Consider the following 21,964-nt stretch of genomic DNA (forward strand, 5'->3'; position numbering starts at 1 on the left):
GGAAATTTACTTTGAGGGAGCCAGCAGGAAGGGATATTTGCTGAGAGTGAAGGAAGCAGTGAAGGACACTTTGCCTCTGGCATCCCCAACTCTTAACTACTCTAACATCAGACCCCAAACTTAAGTGACCTCAGACTCAAAAGTGGAAACACATCACAATTGGTATTTCACTTTATAGGCTGGTAAAAAAAAAACACTGCCACTTGAAATAATGGAACTTCCTTATCCTGCTTATTTTCCCCATCTGCACAGGGGCCTTACTTTATTTAGGGTTCTTTTCAGTCAGGCATGAGAAGTGAGGCTCCACAAGTACTGTAAATCTTTACCCCAGCACCAAAGGTCAAAGGGTTATCTGTGCTATGTAGTTTTAGAGTAGATGATTTTCTTTATTCTTTTCTCTCTTTCTTTCTCCTTTTTTTTTAAGAAAACAAAACATATGCATATGAAACACAGCAAGCTAATTTAGGTACTAAAAGAATTCCTCTTCTATAGATGAACTGCTTTCTCAAGAAAACTACTAAATATCAACTTTTCAGGCATTTTACAAAGGGAAACCAGATGCAACCGAGTTTCCCTCCCCACCACCATTGTCTGCTAGAAAAACTTGCCACACAGCTGCTAAAGCAGTAAAATAACTTCAGACCTACAAAAGTGATGACCATTTAGGCAAATGCATCAATTTCATTCTTGAAAAAAAAAAACAACTTTGCTTTATCCTTTAAAAAAAAAAGAGTAGGTCTTCTTATTCACAAATTATACCTCATTTACTAACAAGACAAATGTTTTTCAGAGCTTTTCATGTTTAGAGCATTTTGAAAGGTAATGACTATTCAAGACTAAGAATATAAAAGTCCAGGAAAAACTATCAAAATTCTTTTCCCAATTATTTTCTTGGCTGTGATATGGGAAGTTGAACCTTAATATCTTTTTAAAGATGGAGATACATATTTAAGAAAACATAGGCATTTATTGTTGCCGTTCTTCTCTCTCATCAAAACAATCTTTTTAAAGTAGGAAGTAAAACTGTTGAGTGTAACTGTTGAGTGCCACTGATACAATTCTGATACAGTATATACAGCACAAGAGTAAAAGGCATTTATTCTTTCAGGAGACACTGTCATTTTAATGCTCTTTGCAATCCTCTGAATTTAAGTGGCAGAAATGCAAATTTTAACAGTACTGCTATTACATTCAACTAAGTTACAAAAAAAAGCTACAAAAAGGCTTTCATATACTGAAGAGGGCTAAATATCTTCTGCGATCTGCTACAAGATATAATCTGGAATTTGCCAACTATATTTCTCCCATAATATAGCAGCAGTGGTTTGTCTAATCCCTTTTGCTTCTTTCTTAATCAAAATTCCACTATCTTGTGCGGCAAGTAAAAGAAAATGATAAATGTTTAGAATTGCACCAAATTAAGAATATAAATATGACCTCATCTATATGGAAAGAATATGGAAAGAATTTCAGTTTCCTAAGGTCTATGAAGATGATTAAAAAAAATAAGATAGCACTGAAAGTGACAACTCAGAAAATGAGAATGTTCAAAATTTCACATAGTAAGAGAAATTTCAATGAGATTTGTTGGATGTGCCCCACTTTCCTGAAAATGACCTAATGTCTTTCATTTTACAATTATGCTGACAATGGTTTCTTCTGCTCAAATCTTTGCAGCTAAGACAGAAAGATGCTGGGTTCCTTGCAGCAGGACAGCATCAGTGTGTAGGCTTAACTCCAAACTGCACACCAATGATTCACCATCTCAGATCTTCTGAAATAGAAACCATATATTAAGCTGCTAGAGACATCTCCACCAGAACACCAACCTTTCCAACTCAACATGGTCAAAACTGAACTTAATATCTCCCACTTTTCCAAACCTGGTCTTAACTCCTAAAGCTCTACTCCAATTAAAGTATTGTCCACCCAGAGCTCTTGAGAACTGGTCCAACTTCTTCCTTACCTAATCATATTTACAAACAGCTAATAGTTACTGAGCACTTACTATGTGCCAGTGCACCTTGTTGAGGGTTCCGCATGTACTAGCACACTTAATTCTCAGCATCCTGGACATTGTGCAAATTGAGGTACGTGGAGGTGCAGTAACTTGACCAAGATCAAGTGTGTGGAGAGCTAGAATTCAAAGCCTGGCCATCTTATCTCAAAACCCTCAGTCTTCTATTTTAAATTTTAAAACTGACATTTTGGGGGTGTATTGTTCTATTTAACACATGCACAGATTTGTGTAACCACCACCACAATCAGGAAACAGAACAATTCCATCATATCAAGAAACTGCTGGTGCTGCCCCTTTGTAGTTAAATCCTACTCCCACCCCAATCTATGGCAATCATTCATCTGTTCTCCATCCCTATAGTTTTGACTTCTCAAGAATGTCACACAAATGGGGACTTCCCTGGTGGTCCAGTGAGTAAGACTCCATGCTCCTAATGCAGGGGACCCAGGTTTGATCCCTGGTCAGGGAACTAGATCCCACATGCCTCAATAAAGAGTTCAAATGCCACAACTAAAAGATCCCACATGCCGCAACTAAAAAAAAAAGATCCCACATGCCACAACTAAAGATCCCACATACCACCATGAAGATCGAAGATCTCACATGCAGTAACTAAGACCTGGCACAGCCAAATAAATAAATATATATATATATAAAAAAGGAATGTCACATAAATGGAATCATACAGAATGTAACCTTTTGAGACCAGCCTCTTTCACTCAGCATAATGCCAATATTCATCAACAAACTATCGCAAGTAGCCATATAGTTCATTGCTTTTTATTGCTGAGGAGAAATTCAACAGTATGGGTATATCACAGCTTGTTTATCCGCTCACCCACTGAAGGACAACTGTTGTTTCCAGCCTGGGGGGACTGTGAATTGAGCTATACATTTTATGTATAGGTTTTTGTGTGAACATCAGTTTTCATTTTTCTACAGTAAACACACAGGATGAGATTGCTGGGTCACATGGCACAGGCATGTTTAACTTCATAAGACAGCACTGAACCGTCTTCTAGAGTGGCTGTACCATTTTGCATTCCTACAATAATGCATAAGAGTTCCAGGTGTTCTGTATCCATGTCAGCACTTGTTATTGGCAGTTTTGACATTTAAAAAAATTTTAGTCATTCCAATAGGTATGTAATGGTATCTTATTGTAGTTAAAATTTTTTAATTTGCATTTTGGTAATGGCTAATGATGTTGAGCATCTTTGCATAGACCCCTTAGGCGTAATCCCTATATATGAAGGTCTCCTATTAGGCCCACATGTAATCAGTCAAGTTCTAAGCGTGAAAAACTTCACACCTGCCTTCTCTCCAATGAACTACTGTCTTAGCTTATACTTATTATTTTAGATTATTTCAACAACCATTTTATTGATTTCCTGTCTTCAGTAGCCCCCTCTCTCCCTGGCTCATGCTCACTGCATTCTCTAAACCTATCCTCTACAATATGATTACCAGTTATCTGTCTAAACAAGCCATGTCATTTTCTCATTTAAAAACTTGCTGGCTCTGCACTACTAACAAGATAAGACAAAGACTAACTAATTTATCAAGGTACACAGGGTCCTTAAAACATGGGACCTAGTTAACTCTATGGTTTTAGCTTCCGTAACTCCTACCCATGCAACCCATGTTTCAGCCATGGCAAACCAATGAGGCTACCTCTTTTAATCTTTTTGTTTCTGTACATTTTAAGCTCCTACGATTGGAATGATTTTCCTCCATTTCTCTACTGGGCAATTTTTTAGCGTACAGTAAAATTAGTTATTTATCCTCTGTGCTTTCAGAGTAGACTGACTATACCTCAATTTTGTCTATCAGCACATTTTCCTATGAATGCTGATAGGTCCTCCAGGATGAACTTAAACACTTCGGAGGCAAGCATGCCATTTTACATTCAGGTTCCTTGTGCCCAATCCAGGGCCTGGTGAGTATGTGCATTCAATCAATATACGCTAATTTTTAAATTTTAAAAATAATGGAGAACACATACCTAGAAACTTCTGAGAAAAATGTGTATTGTATCAACCCTAAAATTAGAAATTTTGCATTTCTAATTGGCACTATCTTCTAGGCAATGTCTTCATGAGGAGTTAGGAGAAGAAATCACAGAAGTCAAAACTGCATGTTGTGGGGATGGTTTCAATTTTGCAATTAATTTGCTGGTAATTAATTTACACTAATTTAACGGTAACTGCAGCCCATTATCAGTAATTTCTAAATGGAGCTCAACTGATTTGCAAGGCCAAAGAGCTTCTGTGTTATAAGCCTTCTAGTAGGGCCCAAGAGACCAGCCCCAGGAAAGCATAGGAGTCTCTTTATCTGAGACCTATAGAGTTCCATAAAACACTGTACTCACTGTACTCACACAGTGCTAATGAGGGCTTTACAAACAGTACTGTAGCTCTTAGAGCCCATGTAAAGCTCAATGATATAGCAGCTGAGTGGGTTGAAAAATATTCTCCTTTCGAGTGACTACTAAACACTCCTGGCTTCATGCTGTCGATTCAAAGAACAGTTTGTGTTATGGATTTATGGAATCCATGGCTATGTTTATTTCTTTGATCATTTAAAAACATAATATTTAATTAACTTGGCACTATCACAGTTACCTAAAATGAGATGACCAAATTAAGAGTAATTAAGTTTTCTCAGGGGATAGAATATGTTATTAGATATATGACTGGATGCCTCCTGAGAGTTTACTCAACCAAAATGAAGCATAAATTAAAACACTTTAGGGGCTTCCCTGGTGGCGCAGTGGTTGGGAGTCCGCCTGCCGATTCGGGGGACGCGGGTTCGTGCCCCGGTCCGGGGGGATCCCACATGCCGTGAAGCGTCTGGGCCCGTGGGCCGTGGCCGCTGGGCCTGCACGTCTGGAGCCTGTGCTCCACAGCAGGAGAGGCCATGGCAGTGACAGGCCCGCGTACCACAAAAAACAAAACAAAAACAAAAAAAACACTTTAACTAACACAGTTATAGAACTGGCTTAAAGGGAGGCATAAGCCAAAGGTCCAAATACCTTTCCCTTATATGTTAAAATGGTAGTTGTTTTTTTTTTCCAGATATGGGATCAATATTACCTAACACTTTGTAAATGATTTTTGAAGAGGGTCTGCACAGTGAAATTTCCAAATTTGCTGATCTGGTGGATATTATATTATACGATGATTATAATCCCCAAAAGTTGAGTATAAAGCGATTTAAAACAACACAATAAGCTGTTTTCTAAAGGAATTTTAATTTACCATTTGTGTACATGGAAACTGCCATGTACAGTAGGGACTACAGCAAACTTGGAGTATAGACTTTTATAACATGTGTGAACCAGAAAGTAAAAAGAAAGTTCACAAAACCTCCTCTTTCAGGGAAGAAGCAGTTCTGAGCTGCTTTTGTGTCTCATTTCTCTATATTACATCCTACACACTGCAACAGAAAGATATTTCTAAAACTAAATCTAATCAGGCACTCACTTGCTTAAAATCATTTAATGGCTTCACACTGCCCTTAGGACAAAGCCCAAATTCCCTCACATGCCTTACCAGGTGCTGGCCTCTTGCGGGCCTCTCCAATTTCACTCTGGTCATAGTAACACTTAGGTCCTTCAGAACATGGTCTCCCTCACCTCCTGGCCATCCCACATAAATTTCAGCATTCCCTGAGTATTTCCTGGGTTCTGCCATTCCCTCTTTGTAAAGGCAGATTTATCCTGAAGCTATGAAGCTTAACTTTCAGAGCCCTTGACCTGCATGCGGTCTATTAAATATACTGTACTACAGTGTATTTTAATATTATTTTATTTTATTATATATTATTTTATCAGGCTCCACATAACCTGTATCTGCCCCTGCCCCTTTGCCTGGCTAATACTAATCTTCCTTTAGATCTCAACATAAATGTTATTTCTTCTTGAAAGCCATCCCCATTTTAGCCCTAAAATAGGTCAGAAGCTCCTGCCAAGTGCCGTAACAGCAATCTGACATCTACTATCAAGGAGTTCATCGCACCTTATTTTAATTGCTTATTTAATTATCATTCTTCCTCCTAAGTTCCCCAAATGCTATGATTATGCCTACATTAAATATGGTTGTGTTCTAATGTAGGGACTACCACATAGTGAGTTTGGTAAATACCTGAGAATGAATCTGTGAATGAGTATCAGTGGCAAACAAAATATAGAAACGAAGGGCCCAAATGAGATTATACCTGAAAGCCTGTGATTCATCCATTCCTTGGATGTTTGGGAAGAAATGTACTGACTGAATGATGATAATCATGAAAGGCCATGTTTTCTCCATGTGTAAGCTGAGAAGTATGGGGAAGGGTGACTAGAAGCAAGATAAGCAGTAAGAAGTGCAGTAAACATGGACTAAAGAAAGGTTTAGTGGTAACAATAATTAAAAACTATAATTGGGGCTTCCCTGGTGGCACAGTGGTTGAGAGTCCACCTGCCAATGCAGGGGACACGGGTCCGTGCCTGGGTCCGGGAAGATCCCACATGCCGCGGAGCAGCTGGGCCCGTGAGCCATGGCCGCTGAGCTTGCGCGTCTGGAGCCTGTGCTCCTCAATGGGAGAGGCCACAACAGTGAGAGGCCCGCGTACCGCAAAAAAAAAACAAAACTGTAATTGGCTTGACAATTAAGAGAGCCAGAAATATAGGAACCTAGAAGGCACAATAACAAATTTCTGAAAGATTTCCAACAAGAATAACAAACTAGAGCTAAGAGTTATTAAGTTATAAAGAATTAACACTGGCTATTTAGGAAAAATATTACTAGGTCATCTAGACCAGTGTTTCCACTTTTATGTGCATACTGGTCACCTAGTAATTATATTAAAATGGAGACTCTGATTCAGTAGGTCTGGGGAAGGGACAGGGCGAGCCTGAAATTCAGCATTTAAATAAAATTACAGATTATGCTGCTGAACCTGGGACCACACTTTAAAGAGCAAGGACTATAAAGTCTACATTTGGAATTGGCAAACCATAGTAATATTGTCTACTGTCTTTGGGTTACCTGCCAACTAAAAATGGTTTTTATATTTTTGAATGGTCAGAAAAAATTTTAAGCAATATTTTGTGACACATCCAAATTATATGAAACTCAAATTTTAGTCTCCATAAATACAGTAAGGCTTTCTACTGGAACATAACCAACATCAATGCATTTATGAATTTTCTATGCTGCTTTGTGCTACAGTAGCAGTGGAAGAGACCATATGGCCCACTGTATTAGTCTGCTTAGGCTACCATGACAAAACACCGTAGGCTGGATGGCTTAAACAACAGAAATTAATTTCTCATAGTTCTGGAGACTGGGAAGTCCAAGATCAAGGTCTGGCAGCAGTCCGTTTCTGGTAAGAGCTCTCTTCCTGGCTTGTAGACAGTCACCTTCTCATTGCCTCATATGGCGGAGAGAGAGCTCTGGTATTTCTTCCTCTTCTTCTAAGGGCACCAGCCCTATTGGATTAGGGTCCCACCCTTATGACCTCATTTAACATTTGTCACTCTCTCAAAGGCTCTATCTTCAAATACAGTCACATTAGGGGTTAGGGCTTCACCATATGAATTTGGTGGGAACATAAACATTCAGTTCATAAAGTCCACAAAGCCTAAAATATTTACTATCTGGCTCATTACAGAAAAAAATTGCCTGGCCCTGGTCTAGACCCTTGTTTCTCAAAGTGAGCAGAAATGCAAAAATTTCAGACTTCACCCAGACCTACTAAATTTTAACAAGGTCCCTGGGTAAATTCATACACATATTAAAGCTCAAGAAGTCGTGGTTTCCATATCTAATGATCATGGTAAGTTATATGGGACCAAATTTTTTTTAAATACAGATTTTCAGACTCTACCCTGGGAAGAGAACTATGTTATTGTAAAAACAACTACAACAGCTAACATTTGTTGAGGACTTACAATGCAATTTACAATGCAATGTTAACCCTTACGTGTATTGTCATTAAACCTTCCTAACATTCTAAAATAACTATTATTATTATTATCCTTATTTAAAAGATTAGGCAAACAACGAGGATTTAATTTGTTAATAAGCTGTGGAGCTTGTAAGTTAAATCTAGGCAGCAGACATGAAGCTTACTCAACTGATGTTTTTCTTTTAACTGTCAGTGCCACGTGCCTCCCATAATAAAGCATTGTAGATGACGCACCATGGGAATGACTGACACCATTTGGGGTCACAAGAGGATTCCCAGAAGAGTTAAGACTTAAAAGCTGAGCAAGATTTTTTCCAGAGAGAAGAGATCGGTCTCCAATTTTGTCCAGAGAGCATCAAAAATATTTTAAAATGGAAGATTACCTTTCATCCTAGAAAAAGAATTTAAGGAAAGATAAACAGATGATTAACTGTAACTTTTGTATAGTTCTTACAGTTTCATCAACCTGCAAGCATTCTGTTTTTAACTAGAGGTAGTTGCAAATTGGCAAATGAAAATCTTTTTATTGTCTTAATGTAGCAGTACGTTTTTAGTAATGGGATTTTTTAGAAGTGGATGCTCCATTTCTTCTGAGGTATTGGTTTTTTAAGTATTTTTTTTAAATTTTAAGTATTAAGGTTCTGAAATGTGGTTTGAATATCAATCATATTTGGCATTGTTGGATATTGCCGAGAAGGGAATTTTCAAAAATTTTTACTCTCTTGATAAATTAGGAATAAATAGTTCAGTGTTCCCTAAAGTCTGTGTTTAAGTTTCAGCATGTTTTGTCTTGATAAAAGATTAAACACAACATAATAACTTAAAAGATATTTAACAGTGAAGGAAGCAAAATACAGTAGTACTTTTTAAATGTTCCCTTTGTTATGTTATAATTTGTACTCACAGTCAATTTTATGGCCTACGTAGTAGGTGGTTTCCAAAATCATTTCTTTAAGAAGTCTACTGACTTCAGTTGAATGAACTTATTTTGTAATTATTTGAAAAGAATGAAAGAATGCAATCAGATACTGTTCAGAGCAACTACTTCTACTAAAAGTGAAAATTAACTGTGGTAAAGCACAGGAAGAACTGAAGAGAGGCAAAAAATGTGAGGTTATGTCCCCAAAGATCTTTCCTGTGGTAAATGACAGCAATAATGTTAATGGAATTTTTACACCAAGCCTAAAAATGGTCTGTTAACACATAAATGCAAAGTGATCTCACAGAGGGAATGTGAATTGGTTCAGCCACTATGGAGAACAGTATGGAGGTTCCTTAAAAAACTACAAATAGAACTACCATATGACCCAGCAATCCCACCACTGGGCATATACCCTGAGAAAACCAGAATTCAAAGAGTCATATACCAAAATGTTCATTGCAGCTCTATGTACAATAGCCAGGAGATGGAAACAACCTAAGTGTCCATCATCGGATGAATAGATAAAGAAGATGTGGCACATATAAACAATGGAATATTACTCAGCCATAAAAAGAAACGAAATTGAGCTATTTGTAATGAGGTGGATAGACCTAGAGTCTGTCATACAGAGTGAAGTAAGTCAGAAAGAGAAAGACCAATACCGTATGCTAACACATATATATGGAATTTAAGAAAAAAAAATGTCATGAAGAACCTAGGGGTAAGACAGGAATAAAGACACAGACCTACTAGAGAATGGACTTGAGGATATGGAGAGGGGGAAGGGTAAGCTGTGACAAAGTGAGAGAGAGGCATGGACATATATACACTACCAAATGAAGCAGCCGCATAGCACAGGGAGATCAGCTCGGTGCTTTGTGACCGCCTGGATGGGTGGGATAGGGAGGGTGGGAGGGAGGGAGCCGCAAGAGGGAAGAGATATGGGAACATATGTATATGTATAGCTGATTCACTTTGTTATAAAGCAGAAACTAACACACCATTGTAAAGCAATTATACTCCAATAAAGATGTAAAAAAAAGAAAGTAATCTCATAGAAACCAGTGCTGCTTTATGAAGTCAAAGCTAATCTGGACAGAATGCTTAATGATATTTATGTTGTCGACTATACATTACTTCAGCATGGAAGACTCCTGGCATCTATAATGACATTTAAGCTGGTAGTCAATATCAAAGCACCAGATTATCTGAAATGAATTTATAGGCTAAGTCAGTATGGAACTATACACTTGAAATTATTCACAATTAGGAAGATTTTGTTATAAAATATAGTGTATTTTTTACTCCATCTTATGTGAAATTTGCAGACCAACCACATTATAAGGATTTTCACCTGTAGCATGTTTCCAAAGATTTTCTGAGTGTTATCTAAGGCTTCCTTGTGTGAGAGGAGTGAGGGAAGACAGTCTCTGAAAAGACTTTGGCTTGCTTTAAAACGTGACTTCCGTATTTCGTAAACTGAGTGATTCTAATTCTCTTCGAAACAAAATCGCTATTATAGTAAGGTTCACAATGACCCCTCTCTGCTCAAAGTGGTCTCGAAGTGGTCTCCTTTATGCCACAAAATCTTGTTCCGCCTCGACTAAAGGAAAGCTTACAACTTCCTCCAGCTATATCAATTTGGCTCACCAGTGCTAGTTCTCTGTTTTCTTTCTTTTTTTTTTTTTTTTTTTTTTGCGGTACACGGGCCTCTCACTGTTGTGGCCTCTCCCATTGCGGAGCACAGGCTCCGGACGTGCAGGCCCAGGGGCCATGGCTCACGGGCGCAGCCGCTCCGCGGCATGTGGGATCTTCCCGGACCGGGGCACAAACCCGTGTCCCCTGCATCGGCAGGCAGACTCCCAACCACTGCGCCACCAGGGAAGCCCCTCTGTTTTCTTTCTTGAGATATGTAGCCACACAACCAAATCCTATTCTACTATAGTGAAAGATAACACCCAGAAATCTGACTTAATTTTACCATGCTTCTATACAAACTGGCTAAGGGACTCTAAAATTACATCATTAACCAGGGACTGTTTCTTCAGACTCCTACTCCCAGCAGAAACTGGGAGTTATAACTTTAGATTTCTCAAGAAAAGATCTCAGTTTTGAAGGTGTGATTTTAAATATTTTGGATCTTTACAATTGGTGCTAAATAGAATGCTCATTAATCATGCTCGCTGTGAAATTTAATAGCACAAATTCTTTGACAAAAAAGAAGCTAAAGATTATCTAACATCAGGGTCCTAAATGCTAAACAACAGCACTATCTAAATAATCCCCCCCTTTTCACTCTATTCTATACAGACAAAACAATTAAGAACAGTTCTGACAATCAGCTTATGAAAACAGTCCTCTTGCAATTAGAAACTCTAACTTCAGAATTTTAAGCCAATTTCTGAAATAAACAGACCAAAAAAGGAGGAACAAATTATTTCAATCAGTCTATTATCAGGGAATACAAGTATGCTATTAATTTTGCTTCTGTTTATTGTGTGATGAATGGAACAAACATTTAAAAATTCTATTTAAAACTGAACTAAACACTGAAAGTGCCAAAGAAAAAAAAACTAAGTGAAAATAATTACTACGAAGATACAAAATCTTGAAGAAAACCGCAAACCACAATTTAGAACAAATCACATAAACATTAAATCACAAGCCTAGTGCTTTTTATCCAACTCCCCCAAAGTAAACCACTTCCAATAAAATCAAACTGTATATATTAAAATCATTAAACTAAAACAAACTAGCAACGTCAAAAATACTTCCACTGCTCTGCCAATATTTATATTATACTAATAAAGACACAAGAGCCTTTTTTAGCCACTTGACAAAACAAAACATTCTACAGCTCAGGGAATAGAGCTTTTGAGGGTTTACAGCAAAATGTTCTAAAATAACTTTCATTACTAAGTACAATTAAATTTAGTTAATCAGAAATTTGGGAGAAAACTGGACAAGTGATTCAACTTAATCTTTTGGTTTAATCCTTGTTTTTAGCAGTGGTCACATCTGTTACATTTTTTAAATCCGGTGCTATAATGCCTTACTTAAAAAAGAACTTAAAATGCTTGTTAAATGAATTGAAATATATGAACTCATTCACCTATTTCTTTCTTTTAGAAACAAAGAACTGTATGTATTACTAAGGAGAATGTGTCCCCAAAACATACTTTTTTATTGAAAACTTCATTACCTGAAGTGGAAACAAAAAGGGCATCAGAAAGGGGATTAGTATGAAAATGAAATTTTGAGACATCAGTTTCCTACTCAAATTGACACTGAATCAGCAAACAAAAGCATTTAAATTTCATTTCCAAGCCCACTTAGTAAATCTAGTTCCGGTTAGAGTATCTTTAATGTGCAAAAGCTCAGTAAAAGCAAGTATTCACCATGTAAGACACAGATAGGGTTCCCTTAACCTACTGCCCTCTAGACATATCACACTCTGTTAAACAGGCAGCTACCGCCAGATGCTCTCGCTAAAAATGGTCACAGATGGTCAGCTGTCCAGTTAATAGAACATACTGCTCTCCCAACAGCCAAAAGTAAGACGGAAAGGAGTGAGAGCTGTTAACACTTGCCTGCTTAGTGGGTTAAACCCATTAGCTTGCTGTAAGCTTGGCTAGGCCCCAAGAGTGACTTTCTAGAAAAGGAAGATGAGACCCTAGGGCTCTCAAGATTAGAAGGCATCTTAAAGGTGATCTAGTCAAAAGCTGCACAGTGCTTTAATCCACACAACTGCATCCCTGCCAGTCAGCCGATACAGCCCTGGACACGGCAACTCCAGGGGTATGGAACGGGCCATCTAACAAGAAAGCCCTACAGCTGTGAGAGAGTACTCTGCAACCCTGCACTGCAATTCCTCCAGCCACTCAGTCTGACTCCAGTCAGGAGACACGCGGCTATTTTAATAGATGGGGTATATTGAGTATAACAAAATCATTTCCTACTTTTATGCACTATAAAATGATTTTAAATCCTTTGCAAATGGCACATGCAAAGGATTTTATGACATAAAAACACAGGCAGTAAATATATGCGATTTATTTTTAAAACATAGGAAGAAATAAAGGTATATAGGATGGAAAGCTATTATTCAGAGATTACAAAAAATTTCAACAAAAATCAATGGATCTTCTTCATATATATGCCACCTGTAGAAAATTTTTAAATTTTAAAGAATTGTTTTTAATTGGCTAAGTTTTAATAAAATGTTTCTCTAAACTTTTCACAAGCACAGCAGTCTTTTGTTTTTTTCTAATAAATTATTCATCTGTTTAGAATAAGCTACCTATATGTTCAGTAAGACTTGTCTAACAATCTACTGTTTTGTTATCTTCAATGTATGTATACTTCCCTATCAGGGAAGAAATTGGAGGTACTGAGTTTGATGTATGATTTTTCATCAAAAATTGTCTCAAATCCTGTTTCTTACTTGATACTGACTAAAATTTTCTTGATTAAATGACATGCATGTGGAAAGGGAGGGCACCCTGAGAAGGCATGGCTAGAAATAAATGCTGCTGAATAGCTGACAGTAGGTTGGGCTAACGTCATCTGAGTATCAATGGCTTAAGGAAGGTCACCCTGGAACACATGTAACTTCTCCTCGTCCTTTATAAAGCTGTGTGACAGGGATCAACTGTGAAACTTACTTAACCTAATGCAGATTCAATTAAAATCCAACACAACAAGATTACAAGCAAAACGGCACCTGAAAAATTACGGCAAAGAACTGGAAGATGGGGTTCTGCATCCCTGGGTCTGAAAACAGATTCCCACCACTGCTTCTTACTGCACAGGGATTTGGGTCTAATGTTGTTCTCACAGCTTGTGCCGTGAGGCCAGGGGAAAAAAATGAAGCAGTCCCCTGTGGGACCCCTGTGCCTCTTCCCTTCCTGCACTCCAAAGGGCAGTCTGTTACAGGGAAAGCCAGAGTGCTTGTAAATTTCCATTATGTGCAGAAGGTGTGATAACAATCCAGTAGGAATTTAGTTGATGCTGCTTTGTGCTTAAGGGTAAAAATCTACTCACAAGCAACAAATAGCTAAGTGTGCATTCTACACTTTGAGTATGTTTATGCTCATGCATTTACTGTAGTTATAAGTGTCTTTACTTTCTACTAAACATGTTTTCATCATGAAATCCTTTCACTGTGCAAAGATAGGATGAATAGGGAATAAAAATGTCTTTCAGAACTCTGATGAACCCAAACACAAAATTAAGTGCTTTTTCTTTAGTGTTTCTAGGTTAGAACTACATAAAGTAAATATTTACAGTTACATGGGTCATATGTAAGAGCATTATTTTGTACATAATTTACACATCTTTCACACATGCAAAATAATACACCTACCTGGCACTCTCCGGCAATTTCTAAGTTAAACTTAAATTATTGTGTATTATCTGATCATTTGGTGATATTCCTAATTTTACATTTCTATTCTACATCCACCACACAGTCACAAGAATTGATCAGGATCTCACTCCACCAGAAGTGAACTTTAGAAAGAAAATCGATGCCCAAAGGTGGGGAGAAGATAGAAAGATAACCTGGTTATCTGACATTGTACCGATTCACTCACGATGGTGAGTCAAGGATCATTCACTGACTTAAGCAGTAGAATATGCACAATGATGTAGCAGGGTCAAGTCTTCTTTTTACCATTAAGTCATTACTTCTGCCTTATATCCTATAACTTTTTTCCCAATTGGTCAGGGAGGAAGGAAAAAAGGAAAAACACAGTACAGGTTCACTCACCTAAACCACCGAGAGTATAGAGAAGGTCACTGGTGGCTAAGAAAATGGGTCCATTCTCCTGCTGCCCTTCTTCTCTGTAGTACAGCTTGTAGCCCTGAATGGTTGCTGTGTCCTCAGCATCTTGTTGCCACTTTACAGAAATGGTGGTACAATTCAGAGGCTCCAAATGTAACTCTGGAGACTTAGGGGCTAGAAAAATTCAACAGATGAATAAGAAACTCGTAATGCACATGAAAACACAGGATAGTATATAGCTCTCTCTGTTTTAAACCAACAGTTGCATAAAAATTCAATTCCAACAATTATACTTTACCTTAATATTAAAAATTCCACAATGATATTAAATTTTGAGACAGAATTAAAAATATAAAATACTACCTAAAAAACTAAGGTATATAAATAAGAACAAAATTACATGTGTATTTAAAGTTTTTTCAAAGAAGCAATATGTATTTCCTAATTTTGACCATCCAATATTCCCCTGTGATAGAACAGGCATTATTATTAATCAATTAACAAGAAAAAGCCCAGTCATGTTACATTCCACATTAGTAAAAGAGGAGGCGGGTCTGGAACTTCCTAGTATTATGGTTTTTCTATTAAACTGATGATTTAAAAAAATATATATGGCAATGATATTAATTAGGTCTCTATTAATATATAACTTCTGGTAATTCAATTTGATTTGGACCCATCTGTCTTTGAAGGATCTGCTAAGTAAACATAGAGTAACCAAAAGTTTTACACACTAATGAGCTCCATGCAAAAAGCAACTACTCAATAGAAACTTAAAAATTTTTTTCAATTAAGCCCATGATTGACGGAATACTTTAATTCATAAGACAAAATTTTAAAATATAAACATAAGTTAGATAAGAAAAAAAAAAATACTGTGTTATTCTTCCTCAGTAGTCAACATTTACCTTTCACGCTTGTAGCTTTGGGTGTCCTGTGTGAGGTCCATACTGAAGACTCTCCCAGCCCCACTCTGGTGGCAGCAGAAATCCGCACCAGGTAGACACTATCAGGTTTCAGGCCCTCTAACAGGTGCTCATGAGTGGTCCCCGGGAGCTCCAGAACTTGGATGGAGTTGTCAGTACTCAGGCGGAAGGACAGGCGGTAGAGGACCACCTGGCCCCGCCGATACTTGGCTGGGATTGGCAGCCAGGAGACGAGAATATCGGTGGGACTTCGACTTGTCAAACTAATTTCAGGAGGTCTCAGGGGAACTAGTCATACAAGAAAACAGGTTGCTTATAAATATTTAGAATCAAAATTGTCAACTAGCACACCAGTATTTATTGAAGTATTTTAACAGCAACACATCACATAATAAAGGAGAGAGAGATACTTTCAGCCCTAGCTGAGGTTTCCAGTCAAGCAGAATACAAACCAGAAAAAGGAAGGAAAAAATAATGAGGGAGGATCCAATATAGAGAACCAAAGAAAGCAAGGTTTTCACTGTTGTTGTTGTGACTGTTCTGATGTTGTTTGGGATTAATATGAGCTTACTTAATATGAGAATACTTCTCAGTAACCCTACCAAAATGCCTTAAAACAAGGAAGAGAGAACTACACAAGAATGGAGAAGCTTAGGACACCAGGGTTATAACCTGACAAATAATTTTAAGTGTTTAATAAGAGTTGTATCTTAAAAATTAGTGTGAATTTTGTATTCCTAATTATAATATATGGTGCTTAATATGAAAACAATGTTTTCCCTGTAAATAATTTGAATACAACAGGCAGTCCAGGAAAAGGAGCCAAGTATACTGGGAGGCAGTCTAATATTAAGAGCTAAGATGGGTTCTGGAGTTAGTCTCTGTGTAACTGATTCCCTGTTATATCAGTTACTACTGTCTGTGTGTGATCTTGGCCAAATTAATTTCTCTGTGTCTAGGTTTCTTCATATACAAAATGGGGATGAAAAGAATAGCTTCTTCTACAGGCTTTCCTACCTCAAGTAATGGCAATTATTTGTCCAACTGCTCAAGACAAAAACTTTGGTGTCACCCTTGACTCCTCCATACACTCTCCACATTCAATCCTATGACTCTACTACTCACACGGCCACCCCCCTTGGTCCCTGCACCATCACCCTTAGCCTGTTTTGTTGCAATAGCCTCCTGACAGATTTCCCTGCCTCTGCCCTCTTCTTCACCACCTAGTCTCCAATACATTTTGCTGTTAAATTGCAAGTCGGATCTTGTCACTCTTCTGCTCAAAATAGCTCCCATTTCACTCACAGTAAAAGCCAGAGTCCTCATTATGGATTCATACACAGCCCTACCTACTTATATGGTTGGTTCCTCATTCATTCTGTGCCTCATCTCCTACTGCTTTCTGCTTGTTCCCTCCAGTCCAGCCATGCTTGTGCTTCAGGCCCTTAGCAATTTCCATGTCCTTTCCTAGAATTCACGTCCCCCAGTCATCTGCCTAGCCAGCTCCCTCATTTTCATTTCCTTCAGGTCTTCAAGTATCACCTATGACATGAGGTATCTCTGTCTAAAGCCTTACCCCTCTCCCTGCTTTTTCCCCTTCTCCTCAACACTTATTACTATCTAACAGAGCATATCATTGACGTTTATCTTATTTCTTATTCCTCCGTCCCTTCTCCCACAACAGAAAGTAAGCTCCACAAGGTATGGGACAATCTTTTGTCTCTTTCATTCACTACTAAATACTGAATAACACATAGCATGTACTCAATAAATATTTGTTGAATGAATGAAATAGTAGGTAGGAAAGGGAAAACCAATCAAGCATTTCTGAGTCCTTTATGTGTATGAACTCATGAATTCTCACAAAAACCCAATGAAGAAAGTGCCATTATCATTTCTACTTTATAGCTGAGGAAACTGAGGTACAAAGAAGTCAAATCACTTACCCAAGGTCACACAGTTTGTAAGTGAAGAAGTAGATCTAGAGCCTATATTCTTATCCCCTACACCCTACTATCTCTTACATAAAAATGGTTCTTCTATCATAGGGTTATGTAGGGATTAAAGGATATAAATGGTGGGAACGTTTTTAGAACAGGCAGTGTTAGACACTCCAAAAGTGTTAGTTGTATCTGACGTGCACACTAGGAGACCCACACATCTCAGTCTGAGAAGTACAGGCTGAGGAAATGGGGGAATACTGATGCAGAAAATTGAAAAGCAGTGTCAGAAGTCTGTATGTTATCCAGAAAACAAAATGAAAATTAAACAAAAAAGTTGCAGAATAAGGAAAGGTTTAAAAGGAGAAAAACTTTGAGATCACAACTTAATTGGAACTGGCAAGCTTTAACCAGTAGCTTGCTATGCTAAGACACATTTTCTTGAAGGGTATGGGGGAATACACCTCATATACCAAATAAACCCAAAACAACTACAACAAACACCAGTCTGTGTTTCACCTTAGATATGCATGTCAGAGGTTGTTAAATGTAATTAGGTAACCAGAGAGGTCATGGTTCACTCTAAAATGGAACAGACTCTTAAACAAAAACTGAAATGTGGAATTCAGCATCCAGATCAATGACAATTTTTCATTTAGTAAAGGTCTGAATTTATAAACATTTACACAAGTAGTAGTATAGAGATATAATAGATCTGGGACCAAATGGACAAAGAAAAAGTTGTGAGAATCATTTAAATAAAAATGTTTTGAAAACTAAAGGTGGACCATTTCTTGAGGATGCAAAAACATTTGTAAAGGAAGAATAGTATAATTAAGTATATGTTAAACAACCCCCCTTTCACACTGCAGAGTACAAACATGGGCCATGGAGAGGCCCTGAAGAGAGAGATGAAGAGTCAGAGGAGGAGAAACAGTTCTCCAGGACTATTTTAATGGATAGAATTTCCCACCGCTATAAGAGTATATGGAGGCCTGCCCTCAAAAGGACAGCAACTCAATTTCCAACCCCAGGTAACAAACTGAACAGGCAATACTTTCCTGCTTATGCAGAATAAGCACAATGTATCTAAAAATAAACTAACTGCTATCTGATTTTATAAGAATTTTTTTAACTGACAAGTACTAAACTTCTTAAACTCCCAGTTTCAGAAGTCCAATGCCTCTGACCTCCAGTCATTACATACACTCAATATGTAACTGTCATTATATTTTTTCCCGCCTAGAGAATCTCACATTTTGTTCTCCTCAGTAAAGAAAAGAAAACAAACCAAAAACCCTGCAACGCATTTACAATTTAAACCAGGAACTTGAAGAAACAGAAGGACAATTTTGTTATTAAAATTTGTATTACGAATTATAAATGAAAGTGCTCTTCATCATTTTACTGCCAAAAATTGAGTAAGATTTGAAATGGTAAATTAGCCTGCTGGTTATCACATTTGCTTTTGTTTTTGTTTTTAAACCAAAACCAGGATATTTTCTCTGAGTTAGAACACATATTCATTGAAAGTGATAAAGCATATTACTGTTAATGCTGAGATGACCTAGAGTCACATTTTCTTACCATCCTCTAAAGTGTTCTGTGTCACGTGGTCGGACATCTGGCTGGCTCCCATTGGCATATAAGCCACAATGTAGAAAGTATAGTTGCTGGCAGGTTCCAAGTCATCAATAAGATAATGAGTTGTGTCATTTCCGATGACTACTTGATACTCTTCATTGTTTAAACCTAGGTTAAGGAATCAGTGTCTAAAAATTATGAATATTCAAAATAAAATTAACAAGACCATTACCATTTTCTTCCACTATGAAACACTGATCCTTGGATCTGTGTTATCTTTTGTGACCCTTTAAAAAATGTGAATAGGAAGATTTTTATTTTCTAAAAGTAACCATGTCTTATTACAAATTACTAGTTTGAATTTTTCCTGAATAAATCAAACTGAAAACAATTAATCTTCTCTAAACATCACTTAACATCTAGTCAAAACCCACAGCAGAGACAATGTACAGCAGTAACACAACAGAGTTTAATGCTACAGAATACTGTAGTCCATTAACAGTGTAAATTTTACTTGCTTAAACTCATGGTTTCCTTTTTCTTTTAAACATAAATGGAGAGACAGTAGGGAATGTAATGGCTCTACTCTTTATAAAAACAAACCAAACCAAAAGTTGTCCTGCAAAAGATCTCATGTTGCCCCTAGAGATTCTATTAAATTTGACTGACACAAGTTGTTCTTTTTACTTATACTGAAAGCAAAAGAACTGGGAGGCACAGAATGTCCTTCAAAATGTTTTGTTCCACAATGAGGTTTTTTTTCCCCCCTAGAGAGGAAAAAAATTCTCAGCAATTCTTAGTATAATATGCATAGCAAGGTATAGAAGAGGATTTGTCTTTGTGGGATTTAATTCCTACAGAGTAAACTTGTAAAGTGGAACAAGAGCACTGGCAGCTACTGTGCTTTGTGAACAATTCACAGTAAATGCACGTCAACTTAATCAAGACTCTCTAAGGATGGAGCCCCTTCTCTCCACACTGGATTTATAAACAAAACAGAAGGCAAATTCCACTATTAAGTTTTCCCACATTTCTGAATTAACTTGATAGCATTTTAATTAGACAAGATTACAGGCATTTCACAACAGACTAGCTAATGGTTCGTTAATTAGGAACTGCATAGTACGATTTCTGACCTACCAAACAAGGTCCTTGAGTTCGAATTAAAAAGCCTTGTTCTGCCTTTGAATAGACCACTGAGCCGCATGTGGAGGGCTCTAATGAAACAACCATAATAGCGAACAAGAGTGGTCTCCACCAAAACCAGCATTCCTTTTACCTTCTTAAATCATTAAAAAGGGAATTAACATACTCCAACATGCTCAGTTAACAGACTTTTATTCTTCTTGCTACCATGACCCCTGATTTAAATTCAAAATACTCCTTTTCAAAATACTACTTCAAAGTACAAAAAACAAACAACAACAAACCACCTGTTTCTACAGACAATTTTATTAGATCACCATTCTCTGGGTATCTGAATTTCTTTGGAATGTCTATCACATAAAAAGTAGGTTGTTTTGTATACAACTAAAATCTGTAAACCTCTTCCATTGTTTCCATGAGAAATCAATAGTGAAATCTCTAGGATTTATAACTAGTTTTTCCTTTTCCTCTAAATTTTTGCCAAAAGAAAATATGAGGATAAAAAAGATTCCAGAAATGGAACTGAATAAAAATTTTAAGAAAGACTTGATATCTACTTTTATATAATAAATGAGATATCAATAAAGAGTGTCCTGCTCAATTTTTAGAGAGTTCTATGAGATTTCAGAAAATAATCAAAATATATAAAATCATATTACGGGGAATCTGAAAATGTTTACTTTCCCCTTTAAAAATAACATGCTATAGTGACTACAGTTCACCTTATTATTTTATTAAGCAGTTGTACCATTGTTCCTATGTAACTGCATACTTAAATTGATATATTTAAGTCTTAGGTAAGGAATTTACATCTCGGCTGAAACGAAATTCGTAAGTACACTACTCTGTAACTTTTAGCAGGCAGAGATGGTACTTATTTCTAAACAGAAAATCTTAAACTATACTTATATACATAAAGTATACAACAATACAAAATTTTACAAAAAAATTTATACACAGGTGATATAGTAATTACTTTATTAAAAGAGGTAAATGCCATAGAACTTTAAAAATATTTTGTGGATTATGTGAGACATCATTTATATTGAAAACAAATCCCTGACAGTAAATAGCACATAAAAATAAAAAGTACTCAAATTGCTTACCTTCTGCTTTCATGTAGTGCACAGAATAAGCGATGACTTTGTCTGAATTATAAAGTGGCCTCTCCCAAGCTAAAAGGATGGCTGAACTTGACATGGTTTCAGCATGCACGTTATAGGGAGCACTGGGTCTGTCTTCTGACATTACTACAGTCAGTCTGGCTCTAGATAAAATAGATCCTTGGCTGTTCTCAGCCATGCACTGATAAATAGCATCATCTTCAGGAATAATCTGGTTAATTACCAATTTACTGAGGAAAGAAAAAAATTATTTCAATGAAAATTCTAAGGATGACATAAAAATAAAGTTAAGCTATTACTAAGTGCACTCTTAATTTTAAAAAACAAGTTATTAAGAACAAAAAACTGTGTGACCAGCCCTACTAAAAAAATCTATATGAATTGCTTAAAATTACTCTTATTTTCTGAGTCTATATAAATAAGTACTTGTGATATCCAAATCCTGTTTGCTTTAGGTGACAGCTTAATCTCTTTTTTAAAATTTGGCTTTTATTAAGAAAGTATATTAATCTGTAGTAGCATCTAAATTTCTATAACATTGCAATGTTACATAAAATTCAGGTCA

At 36.9% G+C, this 21,964-nt stretch overlaps 1 protein-coding gene across 1 annotated transcript in view; it reads right to left on the reverse strand.

Annotated features, from left to right (window-relative positions):
* The window catches only part of PRTG (protogenin), a gene marked incomplete at both ends in the record, with an annotated part of 133,630 nt that overhangs the window by 48,474 nt on the left and 63,192 nt on the right, over nucleotides 1-21,964 (reverse strand). Inside the window, 4 exons of the mRNA XM_079700882.1 lie at nucleotides 14,665-14,853; nucleotides 15,588-15,893; nucleotides 19,133-19,297; nucleotides 21,382-21,629. Coding sequence (XP_079557008.1) covers nucleotides 14,665-14,853; nucleotides 15,588-15,893; nucleotides 19,133-19,297; nucleotides 21,382-21,629 — 908 coding nt within the window. The remainder of the gene's footprint in view (nucleotides 1-14,664; nucleotides 14,854-15,587; nucleotides 15,894-19,132; nucleotides 19,298-21,381; nucleotides 21,630-21,964) is intronic.

The sequence above is a fragment of the Hyperoodon ampullatus genome (genome assembly GCF_949752795.1).
Source record: "Hyperoodon ampullatus genome assembly, chromosome: 3".
NCBI lineage: Eukaryota > Metazoa > Chordata > Mammalia > Artiodactyla > Ziphiidae > Hyperoodon > Hyperoodon ampullatus.